The 25256-nt window shown below is 42.5% G+C and overlaps 2 protein-coding genes across 2 annotated transcripts in view; both read right to left on the bottom strand.

Moving 5' to 3' along the window:
- LOC109925926 overlaps window positions 1–25256 on the bottom strand; it is a 250018-nt gene that overhangs the window by 126944 nt on the left and 97818 nt on the right. The gene's annotated exons all lie outside the window — the stretch shown is intronic.
- grk1a (G protein-coupled receptor kinase 1 a) overlaps window positions 1–25256 on the bottom strand; it is a 54270-nt gene that overhangs the window by 25158 nt on the left and 3856 nt on the right. Inside the window, exon 2 of the mRNA XM_048602613.1 lies at window positions 4336–4463. Coding sequence (XP_048458570.1) covers window positions 4336–4463 — 128 coding nt within the window. The remainder of the gene's footprint in view (window positions 1–4335; window positions 4464–25256) is intronic.

Genomic DNA, 25256 nt, shown 5'->3' with positions numbered 1-25256 from the left:
CTGATGAAGGGTCTAGGCCCGAAACGTCAGCCTTCCTGCTCCTATGATGCTGCTTGGCCTGCTGTGTTCATCCAGCTCTACACCTTGTTATCTCCTTTAAAGATGTGTTCCTTTGAATAGGAAATATGTATAACGTGTTCTATCTGATGTTTTCCAATTTCTACACCACAGATTTCTGCCCTTCTCTCCTTCCTAGTAGACCTACCAGAACCTGTTCCATTCTTTCCCTACTCAGTTACAGGAGTAAAGAAGTCTTGCTTCTCTTGTATAGAACTTTAGTGAGACCACTCCTGGAATATTGTGTGCAGTTCTTCTCCCTTTATCTAAGGAACAATATACTGGCCATAGAGGGAATGCAGCAGAGTTTCACCAGACAGATTCTAGGGATGGTTGAACTGTCCTATGAGGAGACATCACGTGCAGAGGAAGAGCAACAGAATAAAAGAAAAACATAGGAGCATAAGTAGGCCATTCAGCCCATCGAGTCCCCTCTGCCATTCAGTGAAATCATGGCTGATCTGATTTTCTCAACTCCACTTTTCTGCCTTTTCCCCATAACTCATGATTCCCTTACTGACTAAAACTCTATCTATCTCAGCTTGAATGTATTTAACGACTCAGACTCAACATCTCTCTGCGGTAAAGAATTCCACAGAATCGCCACCCTGTGAGAGAGAAAAAATCCTCCTCTGTCTTAAATAGATGACTCCTTACTCTGATTTGATACCCTCTGGTCCTAAACTCTCCCAGAAGGTGAAACAACCTTTCCACATGAACCCTGTCAAGCCCCCGTAAGAATTTTGTATGTTTCAATAAGTCATTCTTCTAAACTCCATTGAGTGCAAATCCAACCTGGTCAACATCTCCACATAAGGCAGTCCCTCTGTACCTGAGATCAGCCTAGTGAAACTTCTCTGGACTGCCTCCAATGTTGGGAAATCTTTCCTTACGTAAGGGGCCCAAAACTGTTCACAGTAGTCCAGCTGTGGAACTAGTGCCTTGTTTGGTTTTAGCAAAACTTTCCAGTTTTACACTCCATCCCCTTTCAAATAAAGACCAAAGTGCCATTTGCCTTCTCTATTATTTGTTGAGCCTGTATGTAGCTTTTTAGTGTGATTTATATACGAGGGCTCCCAATTCCCTTTGTGCTGCAGGTTTCTGCAGCCTTATCCTATTTAAATAACACTCAGCTCCTCTATTCTTCCTGCCAAACCTCACGTTTTCAACTTTGTATTCCAGCTGTCAAGTTTTAGCCCATTCACTAAACCTATCTATATCCTTCTTCAGACTCCTGTGTCATCCTCACCACTTGCCTTCCCACCTACTTTTGTGTATTCTGCAAACTTAAGTATATTACATGCACTTTCCTCATCCAAGTCATTAATATATTGTAAATATATGTTATAAAGAAGGCAGTATGCAGTAAAGAATTCCACAGAATCGCTACCCTCTGAGATAAGAAATTCCTCTTCATCTCTGTGTTATGTGGGTGTCCCCTTATTCTGAGATTATGCCCTTTGAATCTAGATTCTCCCATAAGAGAAATTCACCTATTTTTTTCACTTTCCCTTTTCAAATAAAAGCGTTACATTGACAGTTTTCCAATCTTCTTGTATATTTCCTGAATCTAAGGATTCTTGGAAGATTGCTACCAGCACATCCATTATCTCTGTAGCTACATCTTTTAATATCCTAAGATGCATTCCGTTACATTGAGGGGTCTTATTGATCTTTAGTCCCATTAGTTTCCCTAGTACTTTATCCTTTAGTGATAGATATTGTATTTATTTCCACCCCTCTTTACACCCTTGATTATTTAGTATTTTTGGAATGCTATTAATTATGAAGACTAATGCAAAATATTTATTCAACTCCTCTGTCATTTCCTAGTTCCCCATTATTGCTTCCCCGGCCTCATTCTCTAAGGAGCCTATGTTCACTAATGCTTCTCTCTTGCTGTTTGCCTTGCAAGTTTACCCTCAAATGTTATCTTCTCCCTTTGTTCAAAAAATAGTGTTTTGTAAGTTTTAAAACTTTCCCAAACTTCTGGCTTATCGATAATCTTTGCCAAATTGAATGCTTTTCTTTGCGTTTGATGCTGTGCTTAACTTCCCTGGTTAAGCATGGTGGACTTATCCCCTACCTAAATTACTTCTTCCTCAATGGGGTGTATCTTTGTCGTGAGCAATGAGCTATTTTTTTAAACCTCTGCCATTATTCCTTGCCCATCTTTGCTGCTAAATGCCTTTCCAAGTCTGCCCCAGTTAGCTCTGTCCTTATTCCTTTTTAAATGACTCTTATTTAAGTTTGGCACAGTTGTTTCTGATCCAAGTTTCTCCTTTTCAAACTGAATGCTACATTCTACCATGTTAGGGTCACTGTTTCCTACAGGTATTTTACTCTGAGATCATTTATTAAAACTGCCTCATTATACATCACAAGATGATCTCTCAAAACTTACGGAATTTTTAACAGACAGGATGCAAAACGGATGCTTTTCCTGATGGTGGGGTCCAGGGGATATAGTCTCAGTGGCATTTAGGACTGAGAGGAGGAGGAATTTCTTCACTCAGAAGTTAGTGAATCAATACAAATGTCTGCCCCAGAGGCTTGTGGAGAATCAGTTATAGAGTCTGTTTGAGACAGAGATTGATAAATTTCTTGACACTCATGGCATCAAAGTATAAGGGGATAACACGGGGAAATGGTTTTGAGGTAGATGATCTGCCTTGTTCTAGAATAGAACAGTAGACTTGAGGGGCTGAATGGCTCCTATGCTTCTGTCTGTGATAAAAATGCACTCTGCAGGTGAAGTCAAGCTGTTCGGGAGCACAAATTGAAGGATAATGATGCTGGAGTCAGGGATAACACAGTGTCGAGCTGGAGGAACACAGCAAGTCAGGCAGCATCAGAGGAGCAGGAAAGCTGACGTTCCGGGTCGGGCTAATGAATTGTCTGGGAGTGAAACATGCTCTGAGGTTAGGGTTAGACATTACCTATGTCTTTGACTTCTCTCATTGTGTCTCAGTTTGTTCCCTGCATTCACCACCATTCCTTTCATCACCTTCCACGCACCAGGCTATTCTCTGTCTTTTCCTTTATCCAGGGTAATTGTGTGTTTCTAACCCTCCTCCCCCAAATCCTTGGTGCCTCCCACTGCATTTTTCCCTTTTTGGGAAATCATGTTGAGGTTGTACAGGACGTTGGTGAGGCCTCTTCTGGAGTAGTGGGTCCATTTCTGCCCGCTCTATTAGGAAGGATATTATTAAGCTGGAGAGGGTTCAGAAAAGATTTACCAGGATGTTGCCGGGAATGGAGGGTTTCAGTTGTAGGGAGAGGCTGAATAAGCTGGGACTTCTTTCCCTTGGTGAGATGAGGTGACCTTATAGAAGTTTTTAAAATCATGAGGGACATTGATAAGGTGAATAGCAGGTGTCTTTTCTCTAGGGTGGAGAATTTCAAGACTGGGATCATATTTTTAAGATGAGACGAGAAAGGTTTAAAAGGGACATGAAAGGCAACATTTTTTACACAGTGAGTGGTTTGTGTGTGGAATGAACTTCCAGAGGAAGTGGTGGATGTGGGTACAGTTTTAACATTTAAGGGACATTTGGATAAGTACACAAATAAGAAGTGTTGGAGGGATATGAGCCAAGTGCTGGCAGGTGGGACTAGTTTCATTTGGGATTACAGTCGATTTGGACTGGTTGGATTGAAGCATCTGTTTCCGTGCTGTATGACTCTATGACTATGTGACTAAATGCTGTTCTTCCCAGGAAGAATGACATCATCGAGAATGGGACTGATGTTGGTGGGAAATCCTAGCAATGCGTGCCTCCTGATCTTAAACAGTAACTCAACCCTGGCTCTTTCAACAGACAGCCCCATCACTTCCCCCAACGAGCAAAAGCAAACACCACAGCAGTTTTGAAAGGGGACTGTGCAATCCTCCGAATGCCCATTCAAACAAGATTGGCAAGACAGTTTCCCAGCTTGTTCACCTCCTCGGTTTACTTGTAGAATCGTGCTGTGTGCTGGTCTAGCTACTCCATTTATCTACTGACCATTAATTCATTGTGAAGCAATGGGATGTCCCAGGGCGCTGAATATTTCTGATGTGAATATTTACAGTTTTCTGTTGTTTGCAAACATTGGGCAGGAGGGGCTGTGAGTAGGGTCGGGGGACGGGGAGGGGGTGTGGAGATTGCTGGCTGTGGGTGTGGGGGAGGAATATGTTTGAATTTGGGACAGAGACTGAGGAAATGATTTGGCCTCTTTGGTGAAGAAACTTAATGAATCTGAGTGAACTCTCTCACATCACCATTTATTGTCTACCTCAAATCACCGCCATTCATGATGGTCATGACCAGACACAGCTCCGCTTTAGTTTGAAAGGCGTAAGCCAGCGAGACGATGAATCGAGTGTGCACCCTGGCAAGAATCCTTTTCTCCACCATCGCTCCCTGTAAAATGAAGAGCAGCCTGATCAGGTCACAGAGTAGAATCATAGAGTTGTGCAGCACGGGAACAGATCCTGAAGTCCAACTCGTCCTTACTGACCATATATCCTAAATAAACCTAGTCCCAGCATTTGACCCATATCCCTCCAAACTCTTCGTATTCATGTACCCATCCAGATGCCTTTTAAACATTGTAATTGTACTCCACCACTTCCTCTGGCGGCTCATTCCAGACACGCACCACCCTCTGCGTGAAAAAGTTGCACCTTAGATCCCTTTTAAATTTTTCCCCTCTTACCTTAAACTTCTATTTTGGACTCCCTTAACCCAGGGAAAAAGACCTTAGCTATTCACCCTATCCGTGCCCCTCATGATTTTATAAGCCTCTATAAGGTCACCCCTCAGCTTTCAACACTCCAGGGAAAACAGTCCCAGCCTACTCAGCCTCTCCCTGTAGCTCAAACCTTCCAACCCTGGCAACATCCTCGTAAATCTTTTCTGGACCTTTTCAGGTTTAACAACACCTTTCCTATTGCAGGGAGATCAGAACTGAATGCATAGTCATGGGTTTCAGTGAGTACACCCTCCAAGAATCTGAAGAGAAGGAACGTAAGCAATTCTTACTGTCCATGTGCATCCAGCTAATTGTCTACCTGTGCCCCCTTGTTCCAGAGGGCAATATCCACAATGCATTCTTGTGTTAAAGAGCCCTGGGGTGGCCGTGGTGGGGCCTTGAGTTGAGCATAAGAAATACATGGTGGGCCATTCAGCCCCTCTAGCCTGCTCTGTTATTCAATGAGGTCATCTTCTAATTGAAGGCCATTTTCCCATACTATCCCCATATCACGTTCTTTTGTATTTAAAAATCTATTGATCTGTGCCTTGGACTTACTTAATGATTGAGCTTCCACAGCCCTCAGGAGTAGTGAGTTGCCAAGACTCACCACTCTCTGAGTGAGGAGGTTTCTCCTCATTTCAGACCTATTTGTTGAGACCCTCATTCTGTGGCTGTGATTCCCGATTCTCAACAACCTCACTCCACTCACCATCGCAGTACTCCTCAGAGAGACATCCTTCCTTTGTCTGGCCTCTCAAGCCCTGTAACAATATTGTATATTTCACATGAACAAGTGAAATATGAGTTAGAGTAGGTCACTCGGGCCCTCTAGCATGCTGCCATATCCAGTAAGATCACGGCTGATTGTAGACCACAGGAAATGGGAGCAGGAGTGGCCATTCGGCCCTTCGACCTTGCCCCGCCATTCAATAGGATCGTAGCTGCTCCAACATTCTTCTTGTCCCCTTACCTGTCCTTTCCCCCAAACCCTTGATTCCCTGACCAATCAAGAATAAATCCATCTCAGCCTTAAATATACACAGGACTCTGTTCCGACAGCTCTGTGTGACAAGGAGTTCCAAAAACTCACGACACTCTGAGAGAAGAAATTCCTCCTTATCTCAGCTTAAGTTGGTGCCCCTTTATCCTGAGATTGCCCTCTGGTCCTAGATTCTCCCATGAGAAGAAACACCCTCTCAGCATTTCCCCTGTCAAGCCCCTTAAGAATCCTTTATGTTTACTGAGATCGCCTCTTAATCTTCTAAACTCCAGTGAGTAGAGTCCCAACCTGTTTAGTCTTTGCTCATAAGACAATCCCTCCATACCAGGGATCATCCTAGTGAAACTTCTCCGAACTGCCTCAAATGAAATAATATATTTTCTTAAATAAGAGCACCAAAACTGTTCACAGTTCTCCAGTATACAGAAAACCTTCCACCTTTTTGCCTAACGAGAATCTACCAACTATTACCTTAAAAATATTCAAAAGTTCTCCTTTTGAGAGATCCAAAGACTTGTGATTCTCTAAGACAAAAAATCCTGTCTTGTCTCTATCTTAAATGGCCAACTCCTTGTTCTTAAACAATGTCTCCTAGTTCTACATTCTCCCACAAGAGGAAACATCTTGTTGAAATGTTTAAATGAGATCACCCCACATTCTTCAAATTATTGCCCAAGTTTATCTAATTTTTCCTCATGGGATGATCCCTCTACCCCAGGAATTTGTATGGTGAAACTTGCCTGTCTCTGGCAAGTATATTTTTTTTGATGGCAAGGACAGAGCAACTAACGCAAGGAGATATTTGGGCTGGGTACAACCATCCTAATGAGGCTCATTATGGAACTGTAACCACTGAAAATGCTGCTAACCCTCATTAATGATTTTGTCTCTGTGTCTATATTCCTAACAATAGTCTGCTGACTTGGTGTATACAGAGCTTTGATGTGGACCTCAAGAGTACCTAATGGGATCATGCCATTCTATGTTCATTGCTGCTATAGTTGTGAAGTGGACCTTCGAAACACTGTAGGAGACATGCAGGCTCTTTGAGGTGTGTAATAACATCTCTGAACAGTTTGACTGGAAAATATCTACAACAAGCCATCTATATACTGTTACACAGTGACTGGGGTAGTGTATACAACAACGCACATACAGACTGTACACAGAAAGTTACAGTGCACAATAACCCACTTACAAGCTGTACACAGCAACTGGGGTGTAGTATACAACGACGCATCTACAGTCTGTACTCAATGAATTGCAGTGTACAATAACCCACCTACATTCTGTTACACAGTGACTGGGGTGTAGTGTACAACAACCCTCCTACAGTCTGTAGGTAGTGAGTTACTGTATACAACAACCCACCTGCAGACTGTACACGGTGAGTTACAGAATACAACAATCCATCTACATTCTGTTATACAGTGAGTTGCAGTATACAGCAACCCACCTACAGACAGTACACAGTGAGTTACAATATACAACAACCCGTCTATGTTCTGTTACACAGTGAGTTACAGTATACAACAACCCACCTACAGACAGTACACAGTGAGTTACAGTATACAACAACCCATCTACATTCTGTTACACAGTGAGTTACAGTATACAACAACCCAACTACAGTCTGTACACAGAGAGAGACAGTGTACAACAACCCACCTACAGCCTGCAAACATACACTGGGGTATAGTATACACAGTCATGTACTACAGGACACAACAATGCACTTATATTGTGATTGCAAAAGCTCCAGTATGCTACAGTGCCATTCAGGGAATAACAATATGCAGCAATTCACTTACATTCTTTAAACAGTGACAGCGGTACAGTATACAACAGCCCATCTTCCTGCTGTACACAAGCGAGCCTGACGGAACCATCCAACCTCCCACCAATCTCTGTACACAGGAGGTACATCATTCTCTACCCCATCATGCCACCATATGTATGCAGTATCTCAGCACCATCATCACATCCAACTAACCTCACACCCAAGAATCCTGGGATTCCACCAGCCTAGTACAAATGATATTTCATTGCAAATCGAGAGCAAATTGGAAAATGTGTGGGCAGTGCTGGAGGTCGGTGGTGGAGGGGTAGTTGTTATGAAATTGGGCAGAGTATTCATGAATTGGAAGGCAGGAAGTTAGAATTTGTTAGTAAAAATGATCGTGGGGAAAAGAATGCCATGGTCCCTTTAAGAGCTTATGCTTTGTCTGTGCTTGCAAGTTTATAAATGCAAGTGCCCAAATAGAAACATTTTGTGTAGAACAGCCAAGCAGCATTTTTTTCCAAGACAACAAGTTTGAATTTGGCCAATTAATTTAAACCAAGCACCTAGATACAGAAAGCCAACTGAATTTAAATCTGATGGTATTAACAACCTGAAAGCAATCATATCATAAGGATTTGATTATGTCATTATGGGTATATAAGACAGGGGCATTTGGAAAATTGGGGAGGACCATCTGCCATCAGCCAGAGTAAGCACCATTCAGCTCTCAGAGAAAGCTCATCTAATTAATCAAAGGTACTACGGTATTTTAGCTCAAAGTCCTCGTTGAAGAAATTATACAGATAAAACATCCCTGACAGCAGAAATAGTGGAACAAAGGCATTTGTGAAGAGAGTGGAGAAGACAGAATATTTCTGAAGACAGAATGTGTGAACTTGGAGAGTTGTTCATTTATTAATTGGGTTTATTAAGTGGGACTTGTGTTTATTTGAACAGTATTCCAGTAGAATTTAGACCAGTTAGGAAGTAGTTAGTAGTCGAAGCAGGGGGATTGTCAGTTTGTTAGTAATTCTGTTAACGTGTTCATTGTTGGATTAAATAAATAAATTGTTTCTTGTCACTTGTAAAGTGGAGATCAGGGATTTTCTTTCTTTTAACCATTCTTTTAAGAGATTATGAGGGGAAAGGCAAGCTTGTCTGGGTGTTACGGGAGTAATTATTAGAGGGGAATTCCTACTCTCATTATAACAGATTGGGACTTGTGTTTCAGTTTAATTATCAGAGGGGTTTGGCTATTCCCCCTCCATAACAAAATTGGGGGCTCAAGTCTGGGATCTGAATGGATCTGGACAATTTGAGTTTGGGATCTGACTGGTTTGTGTAGGAGATTTGAACGGCTCTGAATGGATTTGGATAGATTTAAACAGACTTGGGGATTAGTGTCCTAGATCTTTAAATAAAACATAGGCGTGGAAAATCTGTTTAATTTCGCTTATGTGTGGTAGGTTAAAATTAAAAGTGAGGGAAACAACTCTTAAAATTTCTAAAGAGGTTCTAGGATTTAGAGATGCTTCCAAAAATTGCCAAGTAAGTTTAGAAAGACAAAGAAAGGATATACTTTTAGAATTAGCAAACAGGTTAAATTTGGGTTTAATGAGGGATAAAAGGAAATCTGAAATTATAATGGAGTTGGTCAAGCAGATCAGTGTATCAGAGAAACAGTCAAGTGCCATGGAGTTTGAAAAAATTAAATTGCAAATGAGACAACTGGAGTTAGAAGATAAAGAAAGGAAGAGAAGGTTCTTAGCTGAGCAAAAAGAAAGAGGGGGAGACAGGGAAAGAACGTTCAAGTTGGAAAACACGAAGTTGGAACTTGAAGTAAAAACACTTCAAATGACAGAAGTAAAAGTACAAGACAGATGTGAAGATGAGCAATCGCAGCCAAAGACCTGGTAGAGATATATACAAATATGTCCAAACATTACCAAAATTCGATGAAAGAGGTGTAGAAGTCTTTTTCATTTCCTTTGAGAAACTAGCTGGGCAGATGGACTGGCCAGAGACTGTGTAGGTAATGTTAATTCAGACCAAGTTGGTAGGCAGGGCTACTGAGTTGTTTGCAGCACAGATAGATGAGGTGTCAAGAGGTTATGAAGAGATTAAACAGGCTATTTTGAGTGCCTGTGAATTGGTACCAAAACCATATAGACAACAGTTCAGAAACATAAAGGTTATGTCGAGTTTGAAAGTATTGAACAGAGCAACTTTGATAGATTAAAGATAGAAAAGACATATGAAAAGACACAATTTTAGAGAGATTATTCTGCTGGAGGAATTTAAAAACTCACTTCCAGAGATGATAAGAACTCACATTGAGGAACAGAAAGTTACCAAAGTAAGAAGAGCTGCAGAGATGACATGAATATGTATTAGTGCATAAATTGAAATTTAGTTTCCGAAAGCAATTTCATTACGTGAGGGATAGAAATTGGGAAAAAGGGAGATCCTTCAATGAAAAACAAAAACCAGATCACACTGAGAGCAGTTTACTACAAATGAAAAAAGAAACCCAAGAGAGTGAAAAGGAGGCAGGAGGCCTCAGGTATTTCCACTATAATAAGGTGGGACACACACAGTCACAGTGCTGGTGTTTTAAGAAAGGCACTGGGAAAAAGGATGTGGTAAAAGAGGCTAAACCAATGGCATTAGTTGAGGTAGTGAAGGAAATCCCAAAAGGAGTCGAGGAGCCACAGGAGACTGCACAGCCTAGTTACGGGCTGGATAATCAGAGACTGCCCAATCTCTACAAAGACTTCGCCTCTGTGGATAAGGTTTCCTCAGTAAGAACAGGGGGTGACAGTAAAGAAGTTACAATATTGAGAGATACGGGAGCTGTTTAGTCTCTAATAAGAAGAGATGAAAGTATTTGCGCTTCTTCTGAAATGTTACCTGAGAGACCGGTAATCTGTGGAATAGATGGACAGAGATTTAGCGTTCCCCTGTGTAACATCACGTTGGAAAGTCCAATCAAGACTGGGGAAGCAACAGTGGGAGTGATTGAAAGAGTGTCAATTCCAGGAATGTAGTTGTTCTTGGAAACGACCTAGCAGGAACAAAAGTGGGAGTGACACCCCTTATAGTGGAGAAGCCGAAGGAAAACTAGGGAACTGAGGAGTTAAAAGAAAAATACCCTGGAATTTTTCCAGACTGTGTGGTGACAAGATCCCAAAGTCAAAGGTTAAAGCAAGAGGGGAAAACCAAAGAGAAAGATGAAGGATTTGAGGTCCAGTCAGCTGAAACCCTGTTTGATGAAATGGTAAAGGAAGAACCTAAACAGGCAGAGGATCAGGCAGAAGTGTTTAGTTCTGAAAGATTACTGGAGTTACAAAAAAAAAATGAGACAATAAAAGATCTATAAACTAAAGCTTACTTGGAAAAGGAATTAGAATGTATTCCCAAGTGTTATTACCTTAAGGATGGAATTCTAAGGTGGAAATGGAGACGTCATGGTTAGTGCAGAGGAGAAATAGGTGGAAGTTCACCAGATTGTGTTGCTGGTAGCATACAGACTGGAAGTATTGCAGGTAGCACACAAATTGCCAGTAAGTGGTCATTTAGGAGTGAGGAAGACTCAGGCTAAAATACAAAAGTACTTCTATTGGCCTGGCTTGCATAAGGATGTGGTTGAATTTTGCTGTACCTGTCATACATGTCAAATGGTAGGAAAGCCACAGGAAGTAATAAATCCAGCACCTTTGGAATGGGAACCGGAAAAATAGCTATTAGTTACTGCCCCTCAGTGAGGAATCAGAATCCAAATCATTTGATTTTGATGTGCCTCAAAGCAAGTTAAAAAATGAGGAAGTCCCTAGAGAATGGGATGGGATCGTAAGCTATTTGTCTCAGGAACAGAGGACTGAATTCAAAGGCTTGATGCAGAAATATGAGGACATACGCGAGAATAGAATGGGGAGGATTAATACTATAATGCATGAGGTTAAAGTAGGGAATGCTGTTCTGATAAAACAACACCCCTACAGGCTTAATCCTGTTAAAGCCACACAGGTACAGAAGGAACTGAAAGCGATGCTCCAAGAAGATGTCATTGAGTCGAGTCAAAGTGAGTGGAGGTCACTGGTCATGTTGGTTTCGAAGCCTGATGGTATTCAATGGTTCTGCATGGATTATCGGAAGGTCAATGCTGTAACTAAATTGGACTCGTACCCAATTCCAAGGCTGAAGGACAACATGGAAAGAGTTGGACAAGCCACTTATATCACCAAGTAGGACTTACTCCGTGGTTACTGGCAAGTACCTTTGTCAGAGAGAGTGAAGGAGTGTTCTGCATTTGTAACCACAAATGGGCTGTATCAATTTAAAGTAATGCCCTTTGATATGAAGAATGCATCAGCCAGATTTTAAAGACTTATGAACCGAATTGTGGCAGGATTGACTAATTGTGCCGTCTATATACACGAAATCGTGATCTTTAGCCACTCGTGGAAAGATCACATGGTGCATTTGGCAGGGCTCTTTGAAAGACTAAGGAGGCAAAACAGGTTATAAACTTAGCAAAAACTGAATTCACGAAAGCAGAAGTGACATTCTTGTGCCATAGCATCGGACATGGAAGGATAACCCTGAGGAACATGAAGACGAAGCCCATTGAGCAATTTCTAAGACCATCCTCAAAGAAAGAGGTGATACGATTTTTGGGACTGAGTGGTTTCTACTGGAAGTTTGTGCTGAACTTTGGCAGCGTGGTGGCACCGCTGTTGGATTTGCTAAAGAAGAACATGAAATTTCAGTGGGCAGACCAATGCCAGGAGGCATTTGAGAATTAAAAAGCTGTGTTAACCACTGCACCAGTTTTAGCGACACCAAATTTCTTGAAACCCTTTAAAGTTGCTATCAACACCAGTGATATAGGGGTTGGAGCTATGTTGATGCAGGAGGATGATGACAGAATTGAAAGGCCAATTGTTCATTTTTTTAAAAGAAAATTTTTACATGTGATAGAATTGGTATGGTCCAATGTTATATATATTTAGAATTAGCATCAAAGGTATAACTTTAGAGTACTGAACTATGTATTATGTGGTTAGTGTTAAGATTTAGAGAAAAAGAAATGAAGCCATCGTTCCAAAATGATGGATTTTTTATTTTCTAAAGTGGGGGAGATGTTACGAAGTTGGGTAGAGTATTTATGAATTGGAAGGCAGAAAGTTAGAATTTGTTGGTAAAAATGATCGTGGGGAAAAGATTGCCATGGTCCCTTTAAGAGCATATGCTTTGTCTGTGCTTGCAAGTTCATAAATGTGGAACAGATGGACAGAAATAGAAGTATTTTGTGTAGAACAGTCAAGCAGCAATTTTTCCAAGACAACAAGTTTAAATTTGACCAATTAATTTAAACCAAGCACCTAGATACAGAAAGCCAACGGAATTTAATTCTGATGGTATTGACAACCTGAAACCAATCATATTATAAGAATTTGATTATGTCATTACAGTTATATAAGACGAGGGCAATTGGAAAATCGGGGAGAACCATCCACTACCTGCCAAGAGTTAGCACCATTCAGCTCTCAGAGAAAGCCCATCTAATTAATCAAAGGTACCGTGGTATTTTAGCTCAAAGTCCTCATTGAAGAAATTATACAGATAAAACATTCCTGACAGCAGAAATAGTGGAACAAAGGCATTTGAAGAGAGTGGAGAAGACAGAATATTTCTGAAGACAGAATGTGTGAACTTGGAGAGTTGTTCATTTATTAATTGGGTTTGTTAAGTGGGACTTGTGTTTATTTGAACAGTATTCCAGTAGAATTTAGACCAGTTAGGAAGTAGTTAGTAGTCGAAGCAGGGGGATTGTCAGTTTGTTAGTAATTCTGTTAACATGTTCATTGTTGGGTTATATAAATAAATTGTTTCTTGTTTCTTGTAAAATGGAGATCAGGGATTTTCTTTCTTTTAATAGATTACAAGGGGAAAGGTGAGCTTGTCGGGGTGTTTCTGGTATAATTATTAGAGGGGAACCCGTACTCCTGTCAGAACAGATTGGGGCTTGTGTTTTGGTTTAATTATCAGAGCGGTTCAGCCTCTATAACAGTAGCCAATTGGTTGACCCACGTTGGCCTAAATGGTAGTGGGGAGAAAAGGAAAGGTTTCCTGTGAAGAGAACTTCAGAGGGCAGAAACTAAATTTGAGAAACAGGACCTTGTGGTAGATAAGTTCAGGAATACAGCCATAGCCATAATTTAGTTGCCATATAAATTAGGAAAGTAAATGTATAGCTGACAGACTGGTGTAGGAATGAAGGGCATCAGTTACGGATCACAGGAGCCTGGTCTGGGAGAAGAAGCAGTTATACAACTGAGACAAGATCCATACAAACTGAGATAGTAAGAACTGCGGATGCTGGAGTCAGAGATAACAGTGTGGAGCTGGAGGAACACAGCAGGTCAGGCAGCATCAGAGGAGCAGGAAAGTTGACATTTCGGGTCAGGACCCTTCTTCAGAAATGGGGGAGGGGTGGGGCTGGGGAAGGTAGGTGGGATGGTGATAGGTACGAGTGCAGGTAGGCAGTGGTGGGGATTGGTCAGTGAGGTGGGTGGGCCAGATCGGTGGGAGATAAGATGGACAGGTTGTGTCAGGTCAAGGAGGCCGGGATGAGAGGGAGGGTTGGTCATGGGATGAGGCCGGGGGTGGGGAGATTTTGAAAATGGTAAAGTCCACATTGAGACCGTTAGGTTGTAAGGTCCCAAGGCGGAATATGAGGTGCTGCTCCTTCGGTTTCCAGGTGGCATTATTGTGACACTGGAGGAGGCCCAGGGTAGCCATGTCGCCCGGGGAGTGGGAGGGGTGAGTTGAAATGGTTGGCGACTGGAAGGTGTTGTCATTTGTCACGAACAGAGCACAGGTGCTCTACAAAACAGTCTCCGAGGCTCTGCTTGGTCTCACCAATGTAGAGGAAGCCACATCGGGAGCAGCGGATGCAGTAGACCACATTGACAGAGGTGCAGGTGAACCTCTATCTGATGTGAAATGTGACCTTCTCCGCTGATCTTCAGCCAGGAACGCCTTTCTCCGTTGAATTCTTGTGTCAGGAATATTAGCTAAGTGTGGCACTGTATCTTTAGTTAGATGATGGTTACTCTGAGGGCTGAGAATTCTGCGAGAGCCAGTGATTTTTCTCTTTAAGAGCTGATGGTTATTAACTCTATCAGGTGGCAGTTGCTCTCAGACCAATTTTCAAATGCCCTCTTCTCTTATACCCTTGATGATATATCCGTTTCTTACAATAAGATTGGTCCAATGTTATCAAAACCATCAGATTTAAATTTAATTGGTTTTAAGTGCCTGGTTTAAATCAATTGGCTGATATTCAAACTGGTTGCCTTGCTAAAAAAAAACAAAACTGCTGCCTGGATTGCTAACCACACAGCCTTTGATACTGATGTGTCAATTTAAGGAGTTCTCTTTGCACCTACAACCCACAAGCTGCCCTTGGACTTTTTTTTAATCTGTAAGCTCATAAAAAGCATGTCTTTTAAAGGGACCACACATTCTTCCCCCTCCACTCCCCCCCGCCATCATTTTACAAAGATCAAATTTCAACATCCTGCCTTCCAAGCCACACATACTCTAACCAACTTCACAACAGGTACATAAATAAGAAATGTTTGGAGGATATGAGGATTGGAAGATAATGGTCGGAAGAAGCTGGAATCCTTGGAGTATGGAAGAAAGCCATTCAGCCCATCAAGTGCACACCCATCCTCCGAAGAACATCCCAGCCAGACCCACCCCTGCAACTCCGTGTGGACTTGATGGGTTGAATGGGTTGCGTCCGTACTGTAGGGATTATATGATTCCATGAAGCTGTGGTCCTTGTAGGGGCCAACTCATGCCTGATCTTGATCTGGTGGTGGTGGGGGAGGCTGTTGGAGCAGAGGGAATGTTCACGGGGGATGGGTGGGGATGCAGTGAGCAGTTGGGTACTGGGGATCAGGGAGAACCCAGTCTTGTGGATGTGGGGTCAAGGTTAGGGAACATCAGTCTGCAGGGGACCTCAATCAGGGGAGGGCTGCAGGGCAACTGAGATGCCGGTGGTGAGGTACTCCATGGGATGTTTGGGTGCCTCAGTTGTCACAGGGAGGGGCTCTTCAGGACTGGGGTGGGGTCAGTGGTGGAAGGTCAGAAGAGCATCAGTGAGGAGAGACAGAATGGGGGAGGTGCTGCTTGAAAGGCCCAGCTCTCAGACTGCATGCATACATTCAATCTGATGGCAGAAGTAGCCCATTCAACCCTTCAAGACTGCTCTGTGAAGTGGTCGTGTCAATTCCACATTCCTCATTGATGGTGTTTAGTGGTCTGTTTCCTGTTAAAAGAGGAGCTAGTCAAATACAATTCTGAAACAGAAATTACATATAGTAACTTCCCATATAGGTACTCCATTGAATGTTTGACAATTTTACTGTTTCCAGTTTCCCATTAATTAGCATTAAAATGAGTTTACCATAGCGATTACTCGCATTTCTGGAAGTTGATGAAGAAGAGTAGAGATGAGAAATACCAACGGGCAAAAAACATTTGCGGGTGTCATATATAAACACTCCAACTGCAGTGGTGATGTTGGGAATAGCATTAAACAGGAAATCAGAGATGCATGTGATAAGGGAATATCGGTGATCATGGGTAATTTTAATCTGCAGAATGCAGTAGAGGAGGAAGTCCTAGAGGGTATACGGATGGTTTCCTTGACCAGTATGTGGAAGAACCAACTAGAGAGCAGGCCATCTTAGACTGGGTGCTGTATAATGAGAAGGGAAACATTGCCAATCTGGATGTGCAAGACCCCTTGGGAATGAGTGACCAAAACATGATGGAATTTTTTTATCAAGATGGTGAGTAGGGTACTTGATTCAGAGACTAAGGTGTTGAATCTTAATAATGAAGGTATGAGGCATGAGTTGGCCTTGACACATTGGGGAGAGTTACTTAAAGGGATGACAGTGGATAGACAATGGCAAACATTCAAGGAATGTACAGGGGAACTGCAAAAACTGTTTATTCCTGTCTGGCACAATAGCAAAATGGTTAAGAGGGCCAATCCATGGATTACAAAGGAAATTAGAGCTAGTATCCTATCCAAGGAAGAAGCATGTAGATTGGCCAAGGAAAATAATATGAAAGGATTGGGAACAAAAACAAAGTTGCTGGAGAAGCTCAGCAGGTCTGGCAGCGTCTGTGAAGGAGAAAACTGAATTAACGTTTCAGGTCCGGTGACCCTTCCTCAGAACAGTCACCAGACCCAAAACGTTAACTCTGTTTTCTCCTTCACAGATCCTGCCAGACCTGCTGAGCTTTTCCAGCAACTTTGTTTTTGTTCCTGATTTACAGCATCCACAGTTCTTTTGGTTTTTATGAAAGGATTGGGAGCAGTTTAGAATTCAGCAAAGGAGGACCAAGAGATTGAGTAAGAAGGGGAAAATACACTACGAAAGTAAGCTTGCAGAGAACATAAAGACTGAGACTGAAAGTTTCTATAGTTATGTGAAGAGAAAGAGAAAGAGGAAGACAAGCTTAGGTCTTCTACAGACAGTAATGGGGGAATGTATAATAGGGGACAAAGAAATGGCTGAACAACTGAATATATACTTTGGTTCTGTCTTCACAAAAGAGGACACAAATCAGATACCAGGAATGTTGGAGAATGCAAGATTTAGTGAGGGGGAGGATTAAGGGAGATCACTATTAGTACAGAAATGGTGCTGGGAAAATTGATGGGATTGAAGGCAGACAAATCCCCAGGGCCTGATAATCTACATCCCAGAGTACTTAAGGAAGTGCCTCTAGAAATAGTGGATGCATTGGTGGTCATCTTCCAGGATTCTATAGACTCTGAAACAGTCCCTACAGATTAGAGGGTGGCTAATATCACTCCAATATTCAAAAAGGGAGGTAGAAAGAGAACAGGGAATTTATAGACCAGTGAGCCTAACATTGGTAGTGGGGAAAATTCTCAAATCCATTATGAAGGACTTTATAGCAGAACATTTAGAAAGTAGCGGCATGATCAAACAGTCAGCATAGATTTATGAAGGGGAAGTCTGTTGGAATTCTATGAAGATGTAACTAGTAGAGTTGACAAGGGGAAACTCGTCGATGTGATATATTTGGACTTTCAGAAAGCGTTTGACAAAGTCCTGCATAAGAAATTATTGTGCAAGATTAAAGCGTGTGGGACTGGGGCAAGTGTATTGAGATGGACAGAAAACTGGTTGGCAGAGAGGAAACAAAGAGTAGGAATTAATGGGTCCTTTTCAAATTGACAGGCAGTAACTAGTGGGTACCACAGGGATCAGTGCTGGGACTCCAGCTGTTTGCAATATACATTAATGATTTGGATGAGGGAGCAAAATGTAACATCTCAAAGTTTGCAGATGATACCAAGTTGGGTGGGAGGGTGAACTGTGACAAGGAAGCAGAGATCCTTCAGCATAATCTGGACAGGTTGCGTGAGTTAGCAATTCAATGGCTGATGCTGTATAATTTGGATAATGTGAGATTATTCACTTTGGAAGCAAAAACAAGAAGGCAGATTACTACCTAAATGGCTGTAAATTGGGAGAGGGGAGTGTGCAGCGGGATCTGGGTGTCCTTGTGCACCAGTTGCTGAAGGTAAGCATGCAGGTGCAGCAGGCGGTAAAGAAGGCAAATGGTATGTTGGTCTTCATTGTGAGAGGTTTTGAGTACAGGAGCAGGGATGTGTTGTTGCAGTTGTACAGGGCCTTGGTACGGCCACACCTGAAATATTGTGTGCAGTTTTGGTCTCCTTTTCTGAGGAAGGAAGCTCTTGCTCTCGAGGGAGTGCAGCGAAGGTTTACCAGGCTGATTCCAGGGATGGTGGGTCTGACATATGAGGAGAGATTGGTTAGGTTGGGATTGTTTTCGCTGGAGTTTAGATGAATGAGGGTGGGGGATCCCATAGAGATTTATAAAATTCTAACAGGACTGAACAGGGTAGATGCGGGGAGAATGTTCCCGATGGTGGATGTGTCCAGAACCAGGGGTCACAGTATGAGGATTCGAGGTAAACGATTTAGGACGGAGATGAGGAGACATTTCTTCATCCAAAGAGTGGAATTAATTACCACAGGAAATAGTTAATGCCAAAACATTGAATGTATTCAAGAAGCAGCTAGATAAAGCACTTGAGGGCGAATGGGATCAAAGGTTATGGGGAAAGTGCAGGATTAGGCTATTGAGTTGGACGATCATCCATGATCATGCTGAATGGCGGAGCAGGCTTGAAGGGCGGAATGGCCCTCCTCCTGCTCCTATCTTCTATGTTTCTATATGTGTGGAAGAGTGGCCATAAACTGCAGTCTGCAGTATCCCTCATTTGGTAACCACCACCCTCCACCTTTTCCTCTGCACCATTGAGGGATCCCAGTCCTCAGGCACCAGTGGCGCTGCCTGCTCCTTGCAAGGGATGAGAATGCAGAGATCTGGCACCCCATGCCAGTCAGTGGCCACTCTTCCTTACTGGATGATAGAAAGGGCAATGTTGAGTGGGTGCTGGGCATTTGATGAGCAATAGCCCTTCACCTTCACAGTGAGTAGAAAGCACAGTGCCCGGGAAGTATGGGAGGCTGACAGTCTAAGGCGAGTGCACTTCACGCATGCAATGGTGAGGGTGGCATGTCCATGTGCCATGGCTGTGCAGTGATTGGGTTAGGCTGCCTGACAGCCCTATGAGTGAGAGGTTGCGGAGGGCAGGGGATTGTTCATGCTCCTGCACCTGCAAAACTATTCAACGTTAAGCAAAATACAATTTATTCAAATATTACAGAGAAAATAACTTAGAATAACAACTTTATTGGAAAACTTAACAGAATAATAGATACAGTAACTGTTACTAATTAACAGTTCCAATATAGTAACATCCCCTAGACACAACGCTTGGCAAAATTTTGAAAATAGATTCGTCTCACAGGTAACATAGCAGCAGAGAGAAACCCCAGCTTCTAGTTGTAACCAAGAGTGGGGAAAAATTAACTTCTTCTGCTTCAAAACTCCAGCTGCTTCTGCTGAACCAAAAAGCTAAAACTAAATTAGAAATCCTGGTCTGTGGAAGCTGGTGACACCCAGCCAGGCTGCTTCTATTGTTCTAACTTTTTTTAAAAACCAACACCTTACAAGCTGTTTACGTTACCACAGACTGCTCTGTGCTTCTCAGTCAATCTCTCTCTTAAAATAAACCAGGATAAAATACACCTCTTAAAGCCACAGCATCATCACAGGAGTGACAGAAACACCAATTTCCATTTATATAGCACTTTTAAAGCCTCAAGAATGTAATCAAACAATATTCTGAAATGAAGGGGCACTGGGACAGGCAAAGAAACTGGGTTTCTCCTTAAGGTGGAATATCTTTTAGAGAGGAGAGAGGGGAGGGAAGTGGAGAGGTTTAGGGAGGGGATTTTAGAGCTTGGAGTCCACATACTTGAAGACATAAGCCACCAACTGTGCAGTGATTAAAATCAGGGACACTAAAGAGACCAGAATCTGAAGGGCGTAGAGTTCTTGAAGTCTAGTCGGCCTTACAGACGGGGCGGAGGATTTGTAAACGATACTGAGGAATTTTGAGGTCTTGTTGGATCAGCAGACAAAGTGGGTCAGCAAGCACAGAGTAAATGTGACAGAGAGAGTTAAAAGACACAGAGTTTTGGATGAACATGGAATTGAATAGGGCAGAAGAAAGGAAGACATACAGGATTGGAATGATCAGCTCTGGACAGTTCCGACGAGCTGAGACAGAGCCAGTGTTAGGTGATGTTGCAGAGGTACAAGGAGAGCAGTCTTGGTGATGAAGGCAATATGTAGTCACCTTGGGTCAAACGGAACACTGACCCCAATTCAGGCAGTGCAAAGTTACAGGGTCAGTAGGTAGAAAATTGTATCTTTGGCTGACAGGGTGCCCAATTGCTCACCAGCTCCATAACTAATTTGATCTCAAAAATCAGAAGTCCTATTCCAAATTTTGCAAACAGTTAACTGTAGGGAAGAATTAAAATGTTAATAAACTTGCATTTCCTAATGAATATGTAAATAGCAATTGAGATTTTTTAAAAATTCATTCATGGGATATGAGCATCACACTGCCAGACAAGCATTTATTGCCCATTGGGCAGTTAAGAGTCAACTACATTTGTGTGGGTCTAGAGTCACAGGTAGGCCAGACTAGGTAGTGATGGCAGTTTCCTTCCCTAAAGGACATTAGTGAACCAGATGAGACTTTCCCTTCTGACTATCATTTCATGGTCATCATTAGACTCTTAATTCCAGATTTTTATTGAATTCAAACGTCACCATCTGTCATGGCAGGATTTGAACCCAGGTTCCCACAACATTACCTGGGTCTCTGGATTAATAGTCTAGCAATACTACCACTAGGCCATTGCCTCCACTCAATCTGGATTGGGGGAGGTGATGTATTTTGCTCAGAAGAACAAAAAATGCCACTTTCTCTTTGAAATTAAAATGGGAGTGCAAAGGGAGCTAAAGCTATGTTTTCACAAACAAGGAGAAGTAACTGTAATTGAAAGGCAGATGGATCAAACATTGGTTGGGTCACACTTGCAATATTGTGCATAGTTCTTGCCATCATGGAAACAGTGGGCAATATGTAAGTAAAGGAATCACAAGGATCATACCATCGAAAGCCTTATCAGGAAAGGCTGAACAGGCTGGGATTCTTCATCACTAGAATAGATAAGGGTGAGGAGAGACCTGTTAGAGGCCCCTGTAATGGATTTAGTATTTTCTCTCCTACCAAAATATATCTGTTCCCACTTGCCTCTGTTGAATGTTATCCACCTATCCCATCAGCTTGTCCAAATCCACTTGTTTATTGCTATTTACCTCACTGTTTATCTACTTTCAATCTTCATTAACAGCAAATTTTGAAATAGTGCTATGTCACTCACAAACTTAGTCAGAAGTCACTCGACATCAGATTATAGTCCAGCAGGTTTACTCGGGATCACACAAACTTTCGGAGCGCAGTGCACCTAACGAAGGGTCTGCGGTCCAAAAGCTTGTGTGATTCCAAATAAACCTGTTGGACTATATCCTGGTGTCGTGTGACTTCTGAATTTGTTCACCCCAACCCAACACCAGCACCTCCTCATCATGACTCACAAACTTAAATTATGAATATATACTGAAAACAATACTGGTCCCAGAACAGAACTGTAAGAAACTTTACTGTGCGTCTTCCTTAGTCTATAACACAGTCTTAGCCAATCTTGTACCCTTGGTCCAATTGTCTACTTCATCCAGGAGACTTCAATTTTGCAAAGAGTTCTCTTATGTGACACTTTACCAAAACACAGTTAAAGGTTCATACGCTCAAAAAATATCTGCATTCCCCACATCTAACTGCACTCCCAAACATCCAGCCTCTCTGTTACTTCTTCGAAGATCTCAGTCAAGTTAGTGAAAATGACTATGTGGAGGCTGATGGATTAGTTTAGAATGGCATCATCGTCAGCACAGACGTAGTGGGCCAAAGGGCCTGTGCCTGTGCTGTTAGTGAAAATGATATTCCCTGACCTTTGGCCTTCTGCTTGTGGCTATCAATTTTATTAAAGATCATTTTTCTTGAAGCTTAATTTAAGACAGGGATAAGGAAATTTTCTCTCTCTCTCTCTCTCTCTCTCTTAGGGGACCATGTATCTGTGGAAGAGCGATGGAGACATGTTTGTTGATAAAGTGAGTTGAAGGGTATCAAGGAAGTTTTCAGGCAAGTATTGCTCAGGTTCCAATCAGATTGGCCATGATCTTATGAAATGGCGGAGTAGGCTCAAGGGGCTGAATGGCCTATTCCCGTTTGCCTGTTTGAATGTAAGTAACAACTTCGCCATTGCCAAAAGTAAACTGACAGGCCAGGAGTATCTTTCTAGTCTTTCTTGAACAAGAGGTTAACGTTTGTAAGTCTCCAGGCCTCTGGCTCCTGTATCTAGGGAGGATTGGAAGACTGTGGGCAGAAGTTTCATAGAATCCCTACAGCGTGGAAGCAGGCCATTCGGGCCCTCTGAAAAGCATCTCACCCAGGCCCACCCTATCCCTTTAACCCTACATTCCCCATGGCTAATCCACCTATCCTGCACATCCCTGGACACTATGGGCAATTTCCCATGGCGAACCCACCTTAACCTGCACATCTTTGGACTGTGGGAGGAAACTGAGGCAGATACAGGGAGACCATGCAAACTCCACACCGACAGTCGCCCGAGGGTGGAATCGAACCCAGGTCCCTGGTGCTGTGAGGCAGCAATACCTCACCTATTTCTAGCCTTACTACCTCAGCAACCAAGGATGCATCACAACTTGGAGTGGGTGACTTGTTGAAGTGCTACCAATCTTTCCGGTACCTCTGCTTGATTGTTATGTCAGCCAGTATCCCAACAAAATTCCTCCCTTATTTCAGCTTCAGTATGAAGGGGGTATTGACATTTTGAAGATGGTCAAGGGCATATGTCGACGTATTCTGGTCCAGGACAGCCCTGGCTACATGGATGAAAGCAAAAAATGAGGATATTGGCCTGAACCATTAACTTTGCTTTCTCTGCACAGATGCTGCCAGGCCCATTGAGTTTCTCTAGCAATGTCCATCCTTGTGTGTTAAATCTCTGAGTTCAAACCCCACCACAGTCAATATTTGCATTTAATTAATACATCTGGAATGTGAAGTCAAAAGAATTGGGACCAAAGTGGCAATCAGTGTTTGGAGCTGAAAAACAAATCAGTATTGAGAGAGAGTCAGGTTTAAAGGTCGATAAAATCCCAAGCCCAGTTGAGATGTGTCCCAGGCTATTGTGGAAGGGAAGCAAAGAGATGGCAGGGGCTCTGACACTAATTATTGAATTCTCTCAGGCCACAGGAGAGGCACCAAAGGATTAGAGAACAGCTAATGTGGTACTATTATTCAAGAAGGGTGATAGAGATAGTCCAGGAAACAGCAGGCCAGTGAACCTTCCATCAATGGTGGAGAAACTATTGGAAAACAAAATCTGAGTGACAGATTTTGGAAAGGCAAGGATAGTTGGCATGGCTTTGTAAGGATGAGACTATGTTTAACAAATTTGATAGAATTTTTCGAGGAGGTAATTAGATATGTCGATGAGGATAGTGCAGTTGATCTAATCCACATGGACTTCTGTAAGGGTTTTGACAAGGGTCTTGCATGGGCAGACTAGCTAAGGAGCTAAGAGCCTATGGGATCAAGGGCATATTGGCAAATTGGATCCAAAAACGGTTTCGTGGCACAGAGCAGACAGTGATGGTCAAATGATATTTTTATGACTGGAATCTGTGTCCAGTAGCAACCACAGGGTTTGGTGCTAGGTCCTTTGCTGTTTGTTGTGTATATTAGCGATCAAGATAGGAATGTAGAGGCATAATCAGTAAGTTCCCCAGAGGACCTGAAAATTGGTGGTGTGTTAAATAGCAAGAACGAAAACCTTAGACTACAGAACAATATAGATGGGCTGGTTAGTTGGGCTGAGCAGTGCCAAATAGAATTTAATCCTGAAGAACATGAGGTACACATTGAATGGTAGAGGTACAGAGGATCAGAGGGACTTTGGTGTCCATGTCCATATATCCTTGAAGGCAGCTGGACAGATAGGGAAAGTGGTTAAGAAGGCATCTGGATAACGGCTTTGAAAACAAGAGCAAGAAGGTTATTACGAAGTTGTAAGTAATGTTGGTTAAGTCAGAGCTGGAGTACTATGTGCAGTCTGGTCACCACACTACAGGAAGGATGTGATTGCACTAGAGAATGTGCAGAGGAGATACATCAGGATCTTGCCCGGATGGAGTGATTCAGTTGTGAGGAGACATTAGATAGACTGGGGTTGTTTTCTTTAGTGCAGAGAAGGCTGAGAGGGATCTGATTGAGATGTATGACGTTTGAGGCTGCAATGACAGGGTAGGTAGGGAGAAAATATTCCCCTTAGTAGAGAGGTCAATAACCAGGGGCTCAGGTTTAAGGTAAGGAACAGAAGGTTTAATGAGGAATGGAAGAAATATTTTGTCACCCTGAGGGTGGTGGGTATCTGGAACTCGCTACTTAAAAGGGCAGTGGAGGCAGGAACTCTAAAAACATTTTTAAGGTGAGATGAGTAAGATACAAAAGGGACCTAATGGGCATCTTTTTCACCAGAGGGTGGTGTGTTTATGGAATGTGCTGCCAGAGAAATGGTGGACACTAGTCCAATTACAACATTTAAAAGGCATCTGGATATGTACATGAATTGGAAGGGTTTAGAGGAATATGGGCCAGATGCTGGCAAATGGGATTAATTTAGGATATCTGGTCGGCATGGACGAGTTGGACTGAAGGATCCGTTTCCATGCTGTACATCTCTATCGCTCTATTTAAAAATATTTAGTGAACAATTGAAAGACCATAGCAAACAAGGGGATGGGCCAAGTGCTGGAAAACCTCCATGATTCTGTGACTAAAGCCATTATCAGTTACAATGAAAAGCCACCTGGTTCACCAATGAGTTTTAGGGAAATAAATCTCCCATAATAATCCAATCTGACCTACATGTGATAGTAGGAACTGCAGATGCTGGAGAATCCGAGACAACAAGGTGCAGGGCTGGATGAACACAGCAGGCCAAGCAGCATCAT

This window comes from Rhincodon typus, chromosome 11, assembly GCF_021869965.1.
Source record: "Rhincodon typus isolate 14 chromosome 11, sRhiTyp1.1, whole genome shotgun sequence".
Lineage (NCBI taxonomy): Eukaryota > Metazoa > Chordata > Chondrichthyes > Orectolobiformes > Rhincodontidae > Rhincodon > Rhincodon typus.
Note: the sequence above shows the minus strand (reverse complement) of the source record. Positions and strands in the feature narration are given on the sequence as shown.